At 54.8% G+C, this 16,014-nt stretch overlaps 2 protein-coding genes and 1 long non-coding RNA gene across 4 annotated transcripts in view; 1 reads left to right on the forward strand and 2 right to left on the reverse strand.

Annotated features, from left to right (window-relative positions):
• Positions 1-3,811, reverse strand: part of DNAH2 (dynein axonemal heavy chain 2) — a 109,607-nt gene extending 105,796 nt beyond the window's left edge. The window contains exons 1-2 of one of the 2 annotated variants that reach the window (XM_055576633.1): positions 3,730-3,811; positions 2,002-2,172 (exon numbers count right to left, since the gene is read on the reverse strand). In XM_055576633.1, the coding sequence (XP_055432608.1) occupies positions 2,002-2,158 (157 nt within the window). In that variant the 5' untranslated portion in view covers positions 2,159-2,172; positions 3,730-3,811. Of the gene's footprint in view, positions 1-2,001; positions 3,010-3,729 lie in introns of those variants that run through there. The other variant, XM_055576632.1, reaches the window with a different exon arrangement.
• LOC129649326 (uncharacterized) lies at positions 1,611-3,465 on the forward strand. Its single transcript, XR_008713091.1, has 3 exons — positions 1,611-1,783; positions 1,991-2,161; positions 3,154-3,465. It is a non-coding gene; the product is annotated as an uncharacterized LOC129649326 (long non-coding RNA).
• A 6,745-nt stretch (positions 3,812-10,556) lies between the features above and the next one.
• On the reverse strand, positions 10,557-15,373 carry EFNB3 (ephrin B3). The gene is made up of 5 exons (XM_055580060.1): positions 15,252-15,373; positions 12,812-13,104; positions 12,555-12,647; positions 12,340-12,444; positions 10,557-11,907 (listed from the first exon to the last, which is right to left on the reverse strand). Exons 1-5 carry the CDS (start codon positions 15,371-15,373, stop codon positions 11,498-11,500), a joined length of 1,023 nt encoding a protein of 340 aa, XP_055436035.1. The 3' UTR covers positions 10,557-11,497.
• Between the last annotated feature and the right edge of the window lie 641 nt (positions 15,374-16,014).

Raw genomic sequence — 16,014 nt, forward strand, 5'->3', positions numbered from 1 at the left:
AGTTGGTGATGCTATCTAACCATCTCATCCTCTGTCACCCCCTTCTCCTTTTGCCTTCAATCTTTCCCAGCATCAGGGTCTCTTCCAGTGAGTCAGCTCTTTGCATCAGGTAGCCAAAGTATTGGAGCTTCAGCTTCAGCATCAATCCTTCCAATGAATATTCAGGGTTGATTTCCTTTTAGGATTGTCTGGTTTACAACCTCCTTACAGTCCAAGGGACTTCTCAAAAGCCTTTTCCAGCACCACAATTCAAAATCATCAATTCTTCCACATTCAGCCTTCTTTATGGCCCAACTCTCACATCCATACATAACTACTGGAAAAACCATAGCTTTGACTATATGAACTTTTGTCAAAGTGATGCCTTTGCTTTTTAATACACTGTCTAGGTTTGTCATAGCTTTTCTTCCAAGGAGCATCTTTTAATTTCACGGCTGCAGTCACTGTCTGCAGCGATTTTGGAGGGCAAGAAAACAAAGTTTGTCACTGCTTCCCCTTTCCCCCCTTACTTCTAAGCAGCAGACATTTATTTCTCAAAGTTCTGGAGGCTGAGGTCTGAGTTCAGGGTGCCAGAAAGGCTGTGTGAGGGCCCTCTTCTGGGTCGCAGACCTCTCTATGTATCCTCACATGGTGGAAGTGAACACGGACTCTCTCCGGGTTGTTTCTTATAAGGCATGAATCCCACTCATGACAGTTCCCTCATGATTTAAGCACCACCCAAAGGCCCCACCTAGTAACACCATCATATTGGGCATTAAAATTATAATATATGAATTTGGGCAGGGAGACACACAAACATTCAGACCATAGTAGGCCCCCTCTGCCTCCAGTAGGACAAGCTTCAATTCCTCCCAACTCCAAAGACTGCAAGAATTAATATTCATTTCAGGGCTGCCTTGGAGACCCAAGTCTTCTCTGAACCTCTATCAAGTGTCAGCTAGAAAGCAATCAAACAATTAAAAGGCTTGGAGCTAAAGAGATCCTTGGTGTTTGGCGTTAATGCTTTCATTTAGAAGTTCCTTCCATTCCCATCCCAGAGGATTCTCCAAATTGAACCTCAATGCCTTCCTTCTTTCCTCCTGCTGCTTCTGGTACCCAGCTTCTAGAAGCCAGTCCCACTTTAAACAGCTTTTAAGAACTCAAAAGAAAAAAAAAACTGTACGCTTCTAATGTCTAGATCCCAGGGCAAGGCTCTTTGTACCCTGGACCTTTCTCCCACGCCCACGCCTAATCTCTCACCTTTTACTATTAAAAGGAGATTCTATTTCTCTCCATCTTGACAGGCTGCTTGGAGTATAGGAAACCCCAGGTAGAAGGGCAGGGCTATCTGTAGCTCAGTCATAGCTACACTGGCCAGCACTCTAAGGGACAGCCCAGCAACAGCACCTTTCAACCCTAATGGCCTCAGCTCACCCACCATAGAGGAATCCCCCCAAATCAAAGCCACAAGAGGCAGACTCTTTAAACTCTTTTCTTCCTCAATCTAGACGTCAGGCTTCTTTTCCTGTGGCCTTGAACCGGAACATCCTTAGTCTACCAAGACCCTGCCAAACTGAGGGCGGAGACACAACAACCTTAAACAGATGGGAGAAAGATTCAGTGGGGCTTAGGATTCAAAGGATGGCAAGGCAGGCTGAGTCTCCATGGCGATGGGCTTAATGAGAGGAAACCACTATTTGTTTTGCCACCCAGGGTGAAAAAGGAAGAGATCAAACCCTCTTCACTGGCGTAGGAGCAACCAGGAACACTTGAAATAAGAAGGAAGAGGCTAGAAGATTTGTTGGTGAGCTCTGGGTGCACTGGGGAGAAATTTTAAGACTGAAAGAACAAGTATAAGGCTGGCCAGGAGGGAAAACCCCAAACAAGGGAACTAGCAGCGGCCTGAAATTCAGCTAAACTCCTTTCTTCTTACCCAGAAGAAACAGAACCTGCTCCCCGGCCCTAAAACTCTCTTCAAATACAAACATTCTGCCTCCACGTCTCTCTCCAGCAGGTACCCACCAGCCTCCTCCTTGACGGTCTCGGGCTCCACCTGGACCTCGCTGCTGGGCGGCAAGGAGATCTCCTCGACCTGTGCATCCAGAGTAGACTGGGCAGCTCGCCGGCGGGCGCTTCCCCGGCTAGTCACTTTCCGCTTTTTGTCAGCTTTGCTGGACATCACGTAGGCAAAACCTGCAGATACATGGATGCTGGGGGTCCATAACCAGTTCTATCCCCAAACCTCAGTCCTTTCCCTGGGATACCCCCACTTTCTTCAGGGCCTTGGGTTAAAAATCAAAATCAGTCCCTCAAGACATTAGGAATAAATGGAAGTGGACTCTGTACATCCACTGCAGGGGGTATGGGTTCCATCCCTAGTTGGGGAACTAAGATCCCGCCTGCCCCGAGGCATGGCCAAGAAATAAAACTGATAAAAATGATGGTATGGCAGACACCCACTAATGAGGATGTAGGAACCCCTATCTCTGCCCAGAGGTGTGAGAACATAGATAATTAAGAAAAGATCTACCAGCTGAGGTGTGGCTGCACACACCCTCAATCACTCAGGGCCATGGTGAGTGAGCAAGGGCCCAGGGAAGGGAAGACTGTCCTCAGGTTCCTTTTTTCCACACTCTCTGTCACTGTGTCAAGTCACTAAGCAACCAAGATGATTTTCCTATGTATCTCCTTTCCTCCCAAGTTCCCCGCTGGAAGGAGGGGGAAAAATGTCCTTCCTACCCACACTAAAATCTGTGACCTCCTTAAACAAGGAAAAATTAGTAATTGAAATGTGTCTCTTTAGCTTTCCATTCCTGAGTGATAGGAACCCTGTTCTGAGTGTTCTGAAAGGTCTCTTAGCCTAGCTGGCTGAGTTACTCTGTGCTGACCAATTAATGAAGACTAATATCATTCAATTTCGGATGCCCTGAAAACAGACTGGAAAAATGAAGGACAAAAGTCATTCAATACTGAACTTGGAATTGTGTCTGGGGGAGGAAGAAACGGGGTGATGAGGAAGGCCCCAGGAACGTCTCTCTCAGAAAAGTGGGATGGTGGGAAGCAGGGCATCTCTGGCAGGCACCCAGGGCAATGTCTGAAGGCTGGGCAGTCCCTCTTCACTCAGCTCCAGTCTGACAGCCAGCCACCTGTGGCTTTTCTTCCTCCTCCCCACAGGCTGCCACAGGCATTGATCGTTATGAGTCTCAGACTTGAAGGATTTCTACTTTGCTCCAAGGAAAAGCGTTCTATTAGGCCAACACATCAACTGAACCAATTACTGCAGTGTGGCTTCTGCCACCGGTCTCCAGAGAAGCGTCAGGCTGTGCTTCCCTGCCAGCGGCGGGAGCTTCAGGAACATTCCGCCGGCCAGGGTGGGAGCCCCCTCTCCTAGGGGCTCACCCCCGGATCCACACCGTGGCCTAAGGAGGCGCTTTCTACTAGACTCGCTCTATTTCTCAGGAAATAAGTCGAGGGGTCGGCCCTCTCCTCCAACCACCAGTGGCTACCAGTGGGCAAACCTCCCCTCAAAGGCGCTTCCTCCCAACTGTCACAACTGTCCCCGCTTCCTCATCTCAACTCCAGTTGGCCCTTCTTCTCCTCCGCCAACTGCCCCTTCCTCTCCCCTCCCCCACAACTGCCCCTTCTTCCCCGTCCCCCCACAACTCTCCCTCGCACCCCCTCCCCACTTCCCCTTCTCCCCATAGCTTCCCACTCTTCCTCTCCCCGCTTCCCGCTGCCCCCAACACACACCTCACGATGCCGACCCTCTCCTCCCTAGACCGACCGACCGGTCACTCTAGCTAAGAAGTTGCCCCGCGTGACTTTCTCGGGCAGGCGCCTGCACGCGTCGCCTCGGCAACCCTGGGCGTGGGGCGGGAAGGGAGTGGCGGGGGCCCGAGCCTGCGGAACCAGTCTCCTCTGCGCAGGCGCAGAGAAACCCCGGCCCGCGGCTGCTGGCACGGCTTCGTCCGCGTCACCCAAGCGGGGACTCGGGGCAAGAAGGCTGGGGGGCAAGGGAAAGCCGCTAAATCTGGCAAGCTGGAGGGAAGGGGGCTGGTCTGGGAATGGGCTGGACGAACTGGAGCTGGAAACAACTGAAAAGGCTGGGGGAACCCCAAGCGCCCGACCCCGCGCCCGGGTCTGCGGGCTCCATCCCGGGCGAGTCCAGCAGATGGCGCCCGAGGTCCCGCCTGCGAGATTCACACGCGCTCTAGAAGGAGCTCCAGGATTTCGAGGCAGCCGTGGCTGCAGCTGAGTCCGGGGGAAAAACCGGGGCTGGAGCACCCCTGCCCTCCCGCTCGATCCCCCTTCTTAGTTCGGACTGGGGTCTAGGATCGCCGGGCAGCACGGGGCGGGGGAGGGAAGGAAGAACGGAACTGGAATTTTTGGAATCTGAGGATTGACTTTAGAAAGCGTCCCTCGTTTTGGGGGAGACAGGAGGCGGGGACTCTCTGGGGAAGGTGACCGGGCCGGGGAGGGGCTCGGCTCTCCATAAGAACAAAGGCTGAGTCCTGGGGAATCAGGAGGAGAGGAGTGTGAGAGGAGGGGCAGACCGCGGCCGATGCTAGGGGGCGCTGCAGGCCTGTTCTGCCAGAAGAGGCGCCTGGAAGACTGAGCTGTACCTGGGGCGGTAGAAGCTTTAGGGAGGGCTGGAAGATGGAGGGAGGAAGCGAGTCAGGGGGATGGGAGGGCACCCTCCCCGCTTCCATCAATAGTGCCTAATTAAGACAAAGCCAGCAGCGAGCCCACTGATTACATTTCCATGAGGAGCTAAATTGATGACAATTTCTTTGCTGGATGAGGAGCGAAGCTGGCACCTTAGTTCCCCTTTTTCCTGGTTGATGTTCACACCTGACGGGTCTCATTATTGCCAGTATTCTGGCAGGAGAGGAGTGGCAGCCCCTGGTACTCCTGAAGGGTCTGTGGATTAATACACACCCAGACCCAGCTCTGACCTCACCATCCTACCTACCCCTTGGCATGCCCCCCCATTATCTTCAAAGTGGGTGTCTGGGCTTCCGCTCAGCCCACACTCTTGTTGCTGAGGGCAAGGACTGAAGGAGAGGGGGATCCTGCCACATCCCACAACCAGCTGCACAGCAAGCAGGGCTACCCTGCTAACCAGTTAGGCAGTGGGTGGCAGAGAGGTGACGTGATTGGTCAGATCCCCCAGAGAGAAGTCCCAAAGGAGTGACGATTTGAGGGGAGGCATAAGATGGGGAGACTTATAAGCAGGGTTCATGGCTCCCTCAGGGAAAGGAATGTTGTGTAGACCCCATTTCTTTTCTGACACCCCCCCCACACACACACACACCCACAACCTTGGCTGTGCCTAGGGATCCCAGCCCCCTACATTATGCTAAACAGGTAATCAAACATCTCGCTTTGCTAATTACTCCTCAATCCGATTAAACACTACTGAAGCTCATCAACAGAGGTGAAGGTAGGGGAAGGGCTGAATCGGGGGCAATCACATCTGTGATGGGGGTCTTGTGCCCAGGGGCTCTAGGAGACAGCTGAGAAACAGCCAGGGTAGCAAGACTCAATACCTGGCAGAGGAAATGGGCAGAAGAGTTGTACCACACTGCTTCAGGGTTTCCCTCCTCCCAGAACCTTCGTTACCCTCAGAAGCCAGGCATCTGGCCATTCCCACAACTCCACACACACACACCCCTGTCCCAGCTTTAATAAGTCCTGTTCTCTCACTGTCAATATTTGATTTCTCAGAGCCATCTCCACGGAGAGAGGGGGCTCTTCCCCTGGAGCCCCCCTACCTTGGCCCTTTTTTGCCCACCCCAGGCTCTTTGTGCTCCCAATCTTCTCTGAACTAGCTGATTTAATGAAATGATATTAAAGTCTTAAGCAACTCCAAAAGAATGGTTGTTATGGTGAAGGGAGTGGGCAGGACGCCTGGGTCCCTGAGGGGAGCAAGGGCAGAGGAGGAGGGAGAGGGAGCCAGAGGCTAAGGTCTGGAGGCCCCAGTCCCCAGAGGGGAGCAGCAGATTTAGGGTAAGCTGGGGGCTGGCCCTCTGGATGATGGTAGGAAGCAGAGGATAAGGGCTGGGGGCTAGAACAAGGTGGGTAGTGGGAGGACATTTCCGGGGTCCAGGTCTCAGCCTGCTGTCCAGGGCATCATCAGGGATGGAGAGGCCAGCTGGGAGCACAAAGCCTCTGTGCCAGCAGCCTCCCTGCTGACTGCCCTGGGCCGGTCCCGTGAGAACCAAAACAAGATTCCTCTTCAGCCCTGACTCATCCCTCCTCCCCTCCCCCATCCCTCCGCTCAACAGACCCCCACAGGTGATTTGTAGCTGATGCCCTCACAGTGGTAGGTGGTCGCAGCCAGGAGGGAATCTGTTCCATGACAGGAGTAGCTGAGAGTTTCCAGGAGAAGAGAGAACAGAGGCCAAGAGATGGGGAGCCAAGCACCACCCTCATCTCCCCCCACCCATCCCATCTCACTCCCCTGGGGACCCTGGCCCAGCCCCAGTCCCCTTGGGGTGGTGGGAATGCAAGGACATTTGGCTGAGCTGATTGATGAGGGAGGAGGCAGCCACTGGGCACTGAGGCTGCTGTTTGCTGAGCACACAGCTTCCTCCCCACTCACCAGCTGCTGCTCCCCCCCACAGGCTGCTCGATCTACCCACCCCACCACCACCACCACCAGCCACTGGGATTGGAGGGAACCTATGCCTGAGTTTTTGATGGCAACTGAAGGAAATGGGAGAGCCAGACCACAAAGGGCTTTGATCCTACTGGGACCCGGGGACCTGGTCCCCTCAAAACTCCCTTCAGTATTCCACCTTCCCTGCTACCTTTTAAACATCTCCCTAGTGCTAAGTTTTCCCTCCCATTTAGTCTGCATCCTTTTCCCTACCCCGCCCAACTCCTTCAACCCATCTCAGCCAACCCCCAGCCTCCAAACCAGCCTGCCACATTTCTCCCAGCCTGCCTACAGATCTTGAAATGACTCTCTGGGGAAGGGGATGCCCCATGTTCATGATTCCCTTTAGAAAGCTCCGTTTTTCATTCTAACTAAATTTCCAGTTGTGGTGTCAATCATCCTCCATCAGAAATCCCCACTGCAATCCTTTGCTCTATTCTCCTTTTCTTAAAACCCTCAACACTGACCACATACACAAACAAACACCTCAACTTAATTTACATCCTGCTTCTGTTTGGAAGGCTAGAAAGTCTGAGCTTCCATCTGCAGCAGAGCCCTCAGGGCAGCCTCCATCCTATGCTGGGTGAGGGCTTTACCTTCTGTGGTCCCCAGCTCTCTCAGATCCTTTACTTCCACTCTGCCTGCCTGCTCTGAACTCTGTCCCAGCAGCCCAAAATCTCAGGGCATCATCCCTGCCCTCCCAGAGTATAAAATTTAGTTAAGGAAAACACAACTCACACCTGCACAAGAAACAAAGGGGCAACATAGAAGACCAAGTTAGATCAGCTTCCTAATCATGGATTCTTCTTAGTCATTTGCTGCCCTGCAGGCTGAGGCTGGGGAAGGACAGGACACATCTAGAACATGTGTGTGGCTGTGATGTATTCCTCGCTGTTCCCAAGCCCGCCTAGATTTCCCCTCTGTGCTTCGCACTTTCTGTTCCCCCTTTCTGCTCTGCCCTTCCCATAGTGTCTGCCTTCCTTATGTACATGCTACGTTGCTTCAGTTGTGTCAGACTCTTTGTGACACTATGGACTGTAGCCCACCAGGCTCCTCTGTCCATGGGATTCTCCAGGCATGAACACTGGACTAGGTTGCCATGCCCTCTTCCAGGGGATCTTCCTGACCCAGGGATCAAACCCACATCTCCTGGATCTCCTGCATTGGCAGGCGGGTTCTTTGCCACTAGCGCCACCTGGGAAGCCTGCCTGCCTTCCTTACTCCTCATTATTCAAGGTCTTGAGCAAATGTCCCTCTTCAGAGAGACCCTCCTAACCTGAAGCATCTCCCTGATACCCTCCACCCTCTGCATCCCCTTGCTGTTTTGTTTATATCACTTATCACTACCAGAAATTTTATTACGCTGTCCCACCAAAATGTGAACTTTATGAAAGCAGAGACTTTGCCTTATTCACCTCATACTATTAGTGCCTGAAATAGTACCTGGAACCAAGTAGACATTTAATATGATGCTGAGCGAATGAATGAATAAATGAATGTTTTCTGCCCCTCTTCTTTCTGTTATAGCTGATATCCTGGGAGTGTGTTTGTGTATTTATACCTAGAAGGCAAATGGGATGGCGTGTGTTGTTCTGTATGAAGTCCCTGAGCTTTCAAATATCAATAGCTCAAAAGATACACAAGTCACCACACATGTGGAAGGCTGTAGGTCTTGTGTTGTCAGTGTTGGGGGAGAGAAAGTCCATAGATGCCAGTGCTCTGAGGGGGTGTATCCCAGGGTAGTTCAGGGACTGCAGAATGCGCTGTTCCTCTCCCCAGCTGTGCATCTGTCCCCAGGTGTCTTCCTGTCTCTCAGCATGTTGTGATGTCTCGGCTGCTTTGGTGAGATGTTTGTCTGTCACGGAGACTGTTTATCCCCACTGCTCTCCCTCTCTTCTCTCCACCTGTTCCTCTGGATATATGTGTAGGGGGAGTCTTCCTTGGCTCTCTTGCCCCCTCTCACACACAGCCCTGCCCCAGTCATGGACCCCTCCCTCGTTCGCTGGGCCCTGTTGCTGGGCTCTGTGTTGCCATAGTGACGGTTGCCAAGTCCCTGAGGCTGATAGCCAGCGATGGGGCTGTCGGCTCCATCCACGCGGGAGGCTGAGGGGGGCTTCCCATTGTGTGGAGAAGGGGATGTTGCCATGACAACCAACCCCCACTAAGGGGCAGGGACCAGCCCTTCCACACCCGCCTCCAGCCTCCCCACCTCAGGCAAGCTCCAGTGCAGCCTTAGAAGGCAGGAGTAAATTCCAGACAACCCAGCACCTGGCCTTCCAGTTTTCAACTCCCTTCCTATAGCACCTGCACCTCTTGGGACCCAGGCATCTTGCTCAAACAGGGGGAGGGGCAGGGGTCTCACCGGATAGAGGCGGGCCAGGAGGACTCCTTGACCTCCAGGCAGATGGGAGACAGTGGGAGGGGACCTAAAGTCAGGGAGGGGCGGGCAGGGCAGAGGTTGTGACCCCTGCCGACTGGCTCCAGCGATGCTCCTGACGGCTGCTTTTGTGATTGGAGAATGGAGTTGAGTCTAGGGGGCTGGGCACCCAAGTTTTATGGGGAGAAGAGCCTGGGTTAGTACACAGGGAGCCAGGGGATAGGCAGCTTGATGCCTGGGTCCCTGAGTCTTCTGGACATATAAGTGCCTTGGGTCAGGGTAGGAGAGTATAGACTGAACACGTGAACATGTTTTTTCCACTTTGTTTCTGAGACTTGCCTTGAGTCTGGTACTTTGGTTTAACAATAGATTCTTAGGTTTTCCCCCATGTGTGAATGTATATTCAGACATCCCCAATAGGATGTATTGGTAACTCCCACTCCCACCTGGGTTTTTCTCTCCCTCCATTGGAAGTGGCTGCCTTCCTCAGCCTTCTCACCCACTGCCTTACCCAACCCATCCCCTTCCCTCAGCAGATCATGCATTATCCACCTCAATGATCCCACCCAACCCTCTCCCTACTCCTTGGTTTCATGCAGTCCAACCTTCAACTGGAAAGTCATTCTAACCACCAGTTCCCCATCCCAATTCATGTCCAAACATTTTCCAGCCTTCTTGTCAACTTTTCAAGTTTTTTATTCATTTTTTCTTTTTTTTTGTTTTTTGTTGTTCAAATTTCCCTTTTACAGTAAAACTATTGAGGTGATGGCCATATACTGCCACCTCCCCCATGGCAATATCAACTTCCTGTTCCCTGGAAGGAGTGATTAGAAAAATCAGGAAGGAGCTGGGAACTACAGCACCAGAGAGATGACCTCTGGTGGACAAAGCAACCATTTGGCTGGTGATTGAGGTGGCCGATGTGGTGCTCAAGGGCAGCTCTGATCTAATGGAAATGAGCTGGGAGGAAACTGAGGCAACATCCAATTGTGCACTAGAGGGCTGGAAGAGGTTATCAGCTGGTCACTATGAAAAGAGTGGCTGTTGCTAAGGACCACCATCAGTTAGACCAGTCAATAGGCCACCATTTTGGTCACTAAGAAGGGAGCTGTGTTGAGTTTGAAGGGAGTAGGATAGGGAGGATATGATGAACAACACAGCCATCTGGGTTACTGGGGACAACACATGGGTTCTTGGGGTCACCCTGTTGGGTAACAGGGACTATACTGGAATATGGAAAGGGAAAAACAAGACAAATTGAGCCTGCCACAGCAGATGGCAGTCACCTTAGCTGTCCTAAAAGCAGCACAGAGAACAGGGGAAGGGGGATCCTGGCACAAGCCACTGAATACTAGGAAGACCCTCCTCAGTCCACTTGATCTTCTTTAGAGTTAAGTTCCAGCTTCCTCCTGAAATGGGAAGTTCTTCCTGCCCCCCCACCCCTTCTCCACAGAGTATGAACCATCCACCTCCCCCCACCCCCCAGACTAAGCCACTTCCGGTTCCAGCCAGACCACTTCCTATTTCAGAAGTGCTACTTCCTGTCCTGGATGAAGGCACTTCCAGTTCCTGCTGCACTGCTTCTGCCACTTCCCAGGCCACTTCTGTCCAGGCCTGGTCACTTCTTGTCTGGAGCAAGTCACTTCCTGTCCCAAGTGGCCCATTCAGCATCAGACCAAGTCCATAAGTGTCCCGACCGGTTCATAGCTTGCTATTGGCCACTGGATAAAACAGCATATTTCTTCTCATGGTAGCTGTCTTGACCCAACCACCCCAAATGGCTGGAGTAAGTATGTAGAGGCCTGGGGCAGGGCAGAGGAGGAGTCCTGCTGCCCATGCCCTGAGCTGGGGTGGAATGCCAGAGCCTTCCCCATAAGGCCCCCATTTTTGGCAGACTAAGGGGAGTGGTTGGTAAGAGAAGTCAGAAGAGGGAGCTGAGGGGAGAAATGCTTTGATGCCCCGACCCTGGAGATGGGAGGGGCACAGGATAAGAAGCCAAGAGGGTAAGTAAAAGGAGATACAGGGAGGAGGGTGCTAGGGAAGAGGAACAGACCTAGAGACAGAGGAGAGAGAAAGAAAATAAAAGAGAGGGAGAAGAGAAAAACAGTGAGAGGCAGAAAGAGAAGTACCAACCAAAAGACAGACTGTTCCCACCCCTAGCTCTCAGTGGGTGAGGGGAACAAGGATCTCTGGGTCATGATTAGAGGAGGAGGCTGAGTCTCTGCCCCCTCCCCAGGGGAACAGGACCCAGAAACACAGAGACAGAAGGGTACACACAGCCAACCAGAGGGCAGGCGATAGTTGGGTGGATGTCTCAGGGAATCCTAAAAGTGGAGGAGAGGCAAGAGCCAGGAGGAGCAGAGAAGCTGATGGGGCAAAGGGGGCCAAGGAGATGCTAGAGGTGTCCCTCAAACCATGAATTAAACTGGAGAAGCACCCCACAAAGGGCTGGATCCAGGAGAGCCAGGTTGGAGGAGCCCTCATACCTTATAGTAGATGTTTGGGGGACTCTGGGGGGGCCCATCCTGCACGATGTACACAGGATGCCCATAGTCACCACTCACCTTCTCATAGTGGGGACAGAAGGGGGGGTCTGCAGCCCCACCACCCCGCAGAGCTATGCCTAGCTCCCCAGGCTCAGTCTCTCTAGGTCCCATCCCACCTCCACCCCCCAGGCCCAGGGACCCTCCCCTCCCGAAGGAGCCAGGACCAGGGTGGCGACTCTCCGAAGGCTTGGCCCGCCGTCTCCGCCAACACATGGCACCCCCAGCCCCTGCCACGCCCAGCAAGAGCAGCGCCAGCCCCCCTGCTGCCCCGGCCACTGCGGGCATGCTGGGAGGGGGCAGGGGGCCTTCAGCACCCCGGGAGGTTGCATTGCTGGTGGGGTCACCTGGCAGGGAAGGGGTGAAGGAGGAAAGAGGGGGAGGGGCTGAAGGAGCCACCTGGGCATCTGGACACCCAGCCTTGGGGGTTCCCATGGGCTTCCCCAGTAGTGCTCAGGCCCTTTGGAGACCCTAAGCCCTTCCCCTCCCCGCCAAGCCCCATTCAGAATCCAGGTGTGTCCAGCCCTTCAACCCGTGCCAGGCAGTCCTCCCCCCTTCTTTGACAGCGCTGATTGAAGCACTGACTTGGCTAATTAGTTCTAATTGAGTCTTTTCCTCATTTGGCTTCCATTCCCATCCCACCCTCCCATCCTCTCTTCTCCTCTTTCCTGTATCATTGCCCCCAAAACTGCAGAGGGAGGGAGAGGGTGGCGGCAGGGCAGCTAGGGTCCTAGAGCAGAGGAGGAGGGAAGGCAGGAGGCTGGACCCCTGGTTCCTACCTGCAGTGCTCTCTTTCCCAGGCTCCAGGCTGTGGGCCGCCCCTCGGTCTCTTTCCATGGGCATTTCAGACACAGGCTTTCGGGGGGCAGCCCCTCCTCGGGGACCTGGAGATGGGGAAGACCTGAGAGAGGGGCTGAGACAGCAGCCCCCTGACCATTAAGATACTGCCCCAGCCTCCTTCAGCCCTTAGCAGGTGTGCCCCAGCCCCGCTCACTTTGTCCCACTCGGAGAAGCACCTTCATGCCTCTGGTGAGGCACACACCTCCCTGCAAGCTCTCCAGGCCTTCCCGGGTTCCATCCGATGTGGCTGGAAGAGAACCAGAGGGAGAATTTGGTGCTCAGAGCTACCCCTATTCCATCTCCACTCCTGGCCCCAACACCATCCGAGGTGGCTCCAAGGGTCCCTTCCCTTATCTGCCCTCAATCCCAGGGGTACCTTCCCACTAGACCCTGCCCTCTGCCCAGCAGTACCAATTATGTAGTAATCGTGGTGTGAGCGGAACTCGTGGCCCCAGAGGTTAGGGCTATACTCCTGGAACTTGATGGTGAAGCGGAGATCCAGATCTGGCCGGTCACAAGTAAGGAGGAGGTTTGGAGCAGGGGGTGCCTCACAGCGCCGGCCCTGGGCACCCCCTACCAGGTACAGCTTGTAGAACTCATAATTAGGAGAGGAGTGGGGACCCGGAGGCCGGGCCCGGGGGCAGAGCAGATCTAGCCGGTCCCCGATCTGAGGGTAGAGCACGTAACCACCCTCTGCCTGGAACCTGTGGGGAGGAGGGCGAGGTGGACAAGGATGAGAGGTGTCAGAGGTCTGGTCCCTGAGCTTTGCCTTCCTCACTCCTCACCCCTGCAGGACAGCCTTTGTCTGAGTAGGGAGTCTGTTCTGACAGTGTGGGCACTAAGGGCTCTGGAAGCTCACGTTGGGGAAGCAGCAGGAGGCCCAGCTCAGAGGTCTCCTGCCCCTTGGTGTGCCCAAATGCACTCTTCAGCCCGCCCTCACCACATGCACACTGCCATCTCTCGCTCCATCACCAGCCCTGTTGCCATGGCAACAGGATGCCAGTTACCAAGGAGCTGGCCTCTCTGGAACCACACAGCCCACCCTCCCAGGTGATTTCACTATTCCATGGCAGTCAACTATGGGGGCAGAGCCTCCCCTCCCCCAGGCCACCACTGAATTTCAGGGATTTCAAGGCAGAAGGGGCAGGATGTGAGGAGGGTGTGGAGGGTGATCCAGTGACCCAAGTTGGCCAGGCAATGTGACAGAAGGCAAACCTGGCAATGGCCCTAAATGGGGCTAATGGGAACCAGGGTCTGTGGGCCAGCTGCCCCAGACTTTACCCTGCTCAGCACCCATCTTCCCCCAGGTCCCGCACTTCCTAGGGAAAGTGACCTATTGCTTTGGAGTGGAAAGAGCTGACTATTCTACCCACTGCTGACACAAGCCCACGTCTCCCTTGGCCCCAGTGGCCACTAGCCTAACCTGCCAACAACTGCAGCCCCTCCCTGTGCATGAACGGCAGAGAGGGTCTCCGAACTTGGTCACAGGGGACTGCTGCTGGTATCTTCCCAGACTCCCTCCCATCCAACATCCCAAAGATCCCCCAGAACACTCTAACTCCCTTTTCTCAACTCTATCAGAATAAGCCGAAATTATATCCTCACACTGCAGTTGATACTCCAGCTGCATGTGGGAGCTGGTGGGTAGGATACTGGGAGAGGAAAAGATATTTGAGATTAGACCCCAAGAGAAAGGGGAGGGAGGCGGCCAGGCCAGGGAAATGTGACAGAGGCCAAAGAACAATCACCCTTATTCTCCTTTAATGAGCTTATAATGTGTTCAAATACCTTACCTCTAATCTTCATAAAGGCTGTAAGGACTGAGGATACAAACTTGGAAAGGCTAAGTGACTTGCCCAAGGCCACATGGCCGAAAGCCACAGAGCTAGGATTAAGACTTAGAAGGTTATGAGCTCCAAAGCAGGACCTCTTCCCATGGCCTCACACAGCCTCCCCGGGTAAGTAGGAAGTTTTCAAGACCCAGAACTCTTTTGCTCATGGGGAATGGGATCTGCATGGAGTCAAGGGACCTGGAGGACCTCCCAAGGGTTCTGTCCTACTCTGGGTGGCTTGAAGTTTCATCTGATCCCTGGCCTTTCTTCAGAGCAAAGGAAGTATGCCATGGGATAGAGGTCTGATGGAAGAGGTTGCAGCAGAGATGGGGGAAGGGGCAACTGAGTCCCCAAGACTCCAGATGCAAGAGAGAACATGGGGGCTTTAAGGGGTTCCAGACTTCTTCCAGAGAGAAATCCCCAGGCCAGGAAGGGAGTAAAATCTGCTTGGGAAATTGTTCCACCAAGGGCTCACCGACCCTCTGTGGACACAAGTGGGGAGACGGATGAGTGAAGAAGAGTCAAACAGGCATGGGTGAGTTGTCCCTGAAACCCCAACCTGAGCCCCTCCCCTCGCATCTCCACCACTGAGTCTCTTCTGAGGAAGGAGGCACCCCCCTTTCCTCTCAGCGCCTCAGCAGCACCTACTCAGCTGCTCTCCTGAGAGCTGACATTAACCAGGCTCCCTCTAAGCCCAGCCCCTGACACCACTCAAGTCTCCCACAAACCCAAATAACCGCTCCCTGGCCCTCCGGGTTACCCAGGAACTTTCAAATCCTTGCCCCTTGGGGGTCTCTCAAACTCTTGACACATGGCTATCACCACCCAGCTCTGTGTGCCACTCTCGAATCTGGCTCCCAAGATCACCTCTGTCTGGTTACCCATCAGCTCACATCCACACACCAGCACCCTCCCTCCAGCCTCCTCCCAGCTCAGAGAACCCAGCCCCTCAAAGTCCCCAAAGCTTCCAAGCTTCCTGCCCAGGAGGTGTGGGGTCTCCCCAGCCCGGGGCCGCTCACCTCTTGTTTGCCGAATTCCAGTAGACAGGCTCCAGGCTGAGCCCAGACACCAGCCCCAAAACCCCGAGCAGCAGCAGGGCCCCGACTCGCACACCCCCCGGCCCAGAATGGGGGGCCCCCATGACCCCGCCAAGGCCTGGGGGGCGGGGCACCAACTCCCCCAAAGTCGCTCACCCCCAGGGGGTGACTGCCTTGGCCGCCCGGGCAGAAGCCCGGGCCGCCCGGGTGGCAGATGCCCCCGGCTCCCACGCGGACCCGCTTCCTGCTCCGCCTGTGCCCCCGCTCCGGAGCTCTCAGCCCACAGGAGCCCTTCCAGGGGCGGTCTGCAGGCGCCCTATGCCCCCGGCCCACGCACCGGCACCCCGGGATCGGTGAGCGGGCCTAAGTAGGGGACTGGGGGAGCCGGGGGCCGGGCGGGGGCGGCATGGGGCGCCAGGGGAGGGAGCGGGGAAAGGGGCGCCGAGCCGGAGCCCCAGCCTCGCTGGGATTGAGGGCAGCGGGCTAAGGGAGGAAACCAGTCCCGAGCCCAGGAGGGGGGAGTTAAAGGAGAGGCGGGGAGGGGGAGAGGATGGCGGAGGGAAAAACCGGAGCTGGAGCCCTAGTCGGAGCGGGCGGCAGGATCGCAGCCCAAGTCCCCCACCCCTCTCACCTCGCGCACCTCCCGCCCGCCCAGCTGTCTCACCCCGCGCCCCGCCTTGCTCCCCTGCACGGTCTCTCACGCCCCCTTTGTCTCTGCAACTCTCGGTCTCTGGCTTAGTTTCTG

Source organism: Bubalus kerabau, chromosome 4 (assembly GCF_029407905.1).
Source record: "Bubalus kerabau isolate K-KA32 ecotype Philippines breed swamp buffalo chromosome 4, PCC_UOA_SB_1v2, whole genome shotgun sequence".
Classification (NCBI taxonomy): domain Eukaryota; kingdom Metazoa; phylum Chordata; class Mammalia; order Artiodactyla; family Bovidae; genus Bubalus; species Bubalus kerabau.

Bases quoted from the DNA above. Each gene is read 5' to 3' on its own strand.
- EFNB3 (XM_055580060.1), bottom strand. From the start codon at position 15,373: ATGGGGGCCCCCCATTCTGGGCCGGGGGGTGTGCGAGTCGGGGCCCTG. The intron at 12,445-12,554 runs GTGAGCGGGGCT...CCCCATCTCCAG, and splicing joins GCTTCTCCGAGTGGGACAAA to GTCCCCGAGGAGGGGCTGCC. The intron at 11,908-12,339 runs GTAGGAACCAGG...CTTCCCTGCCAG, and splicing joins TGGGAAAGAGAGCACTGCAG to GTGACCCCACCAGCAATGCA.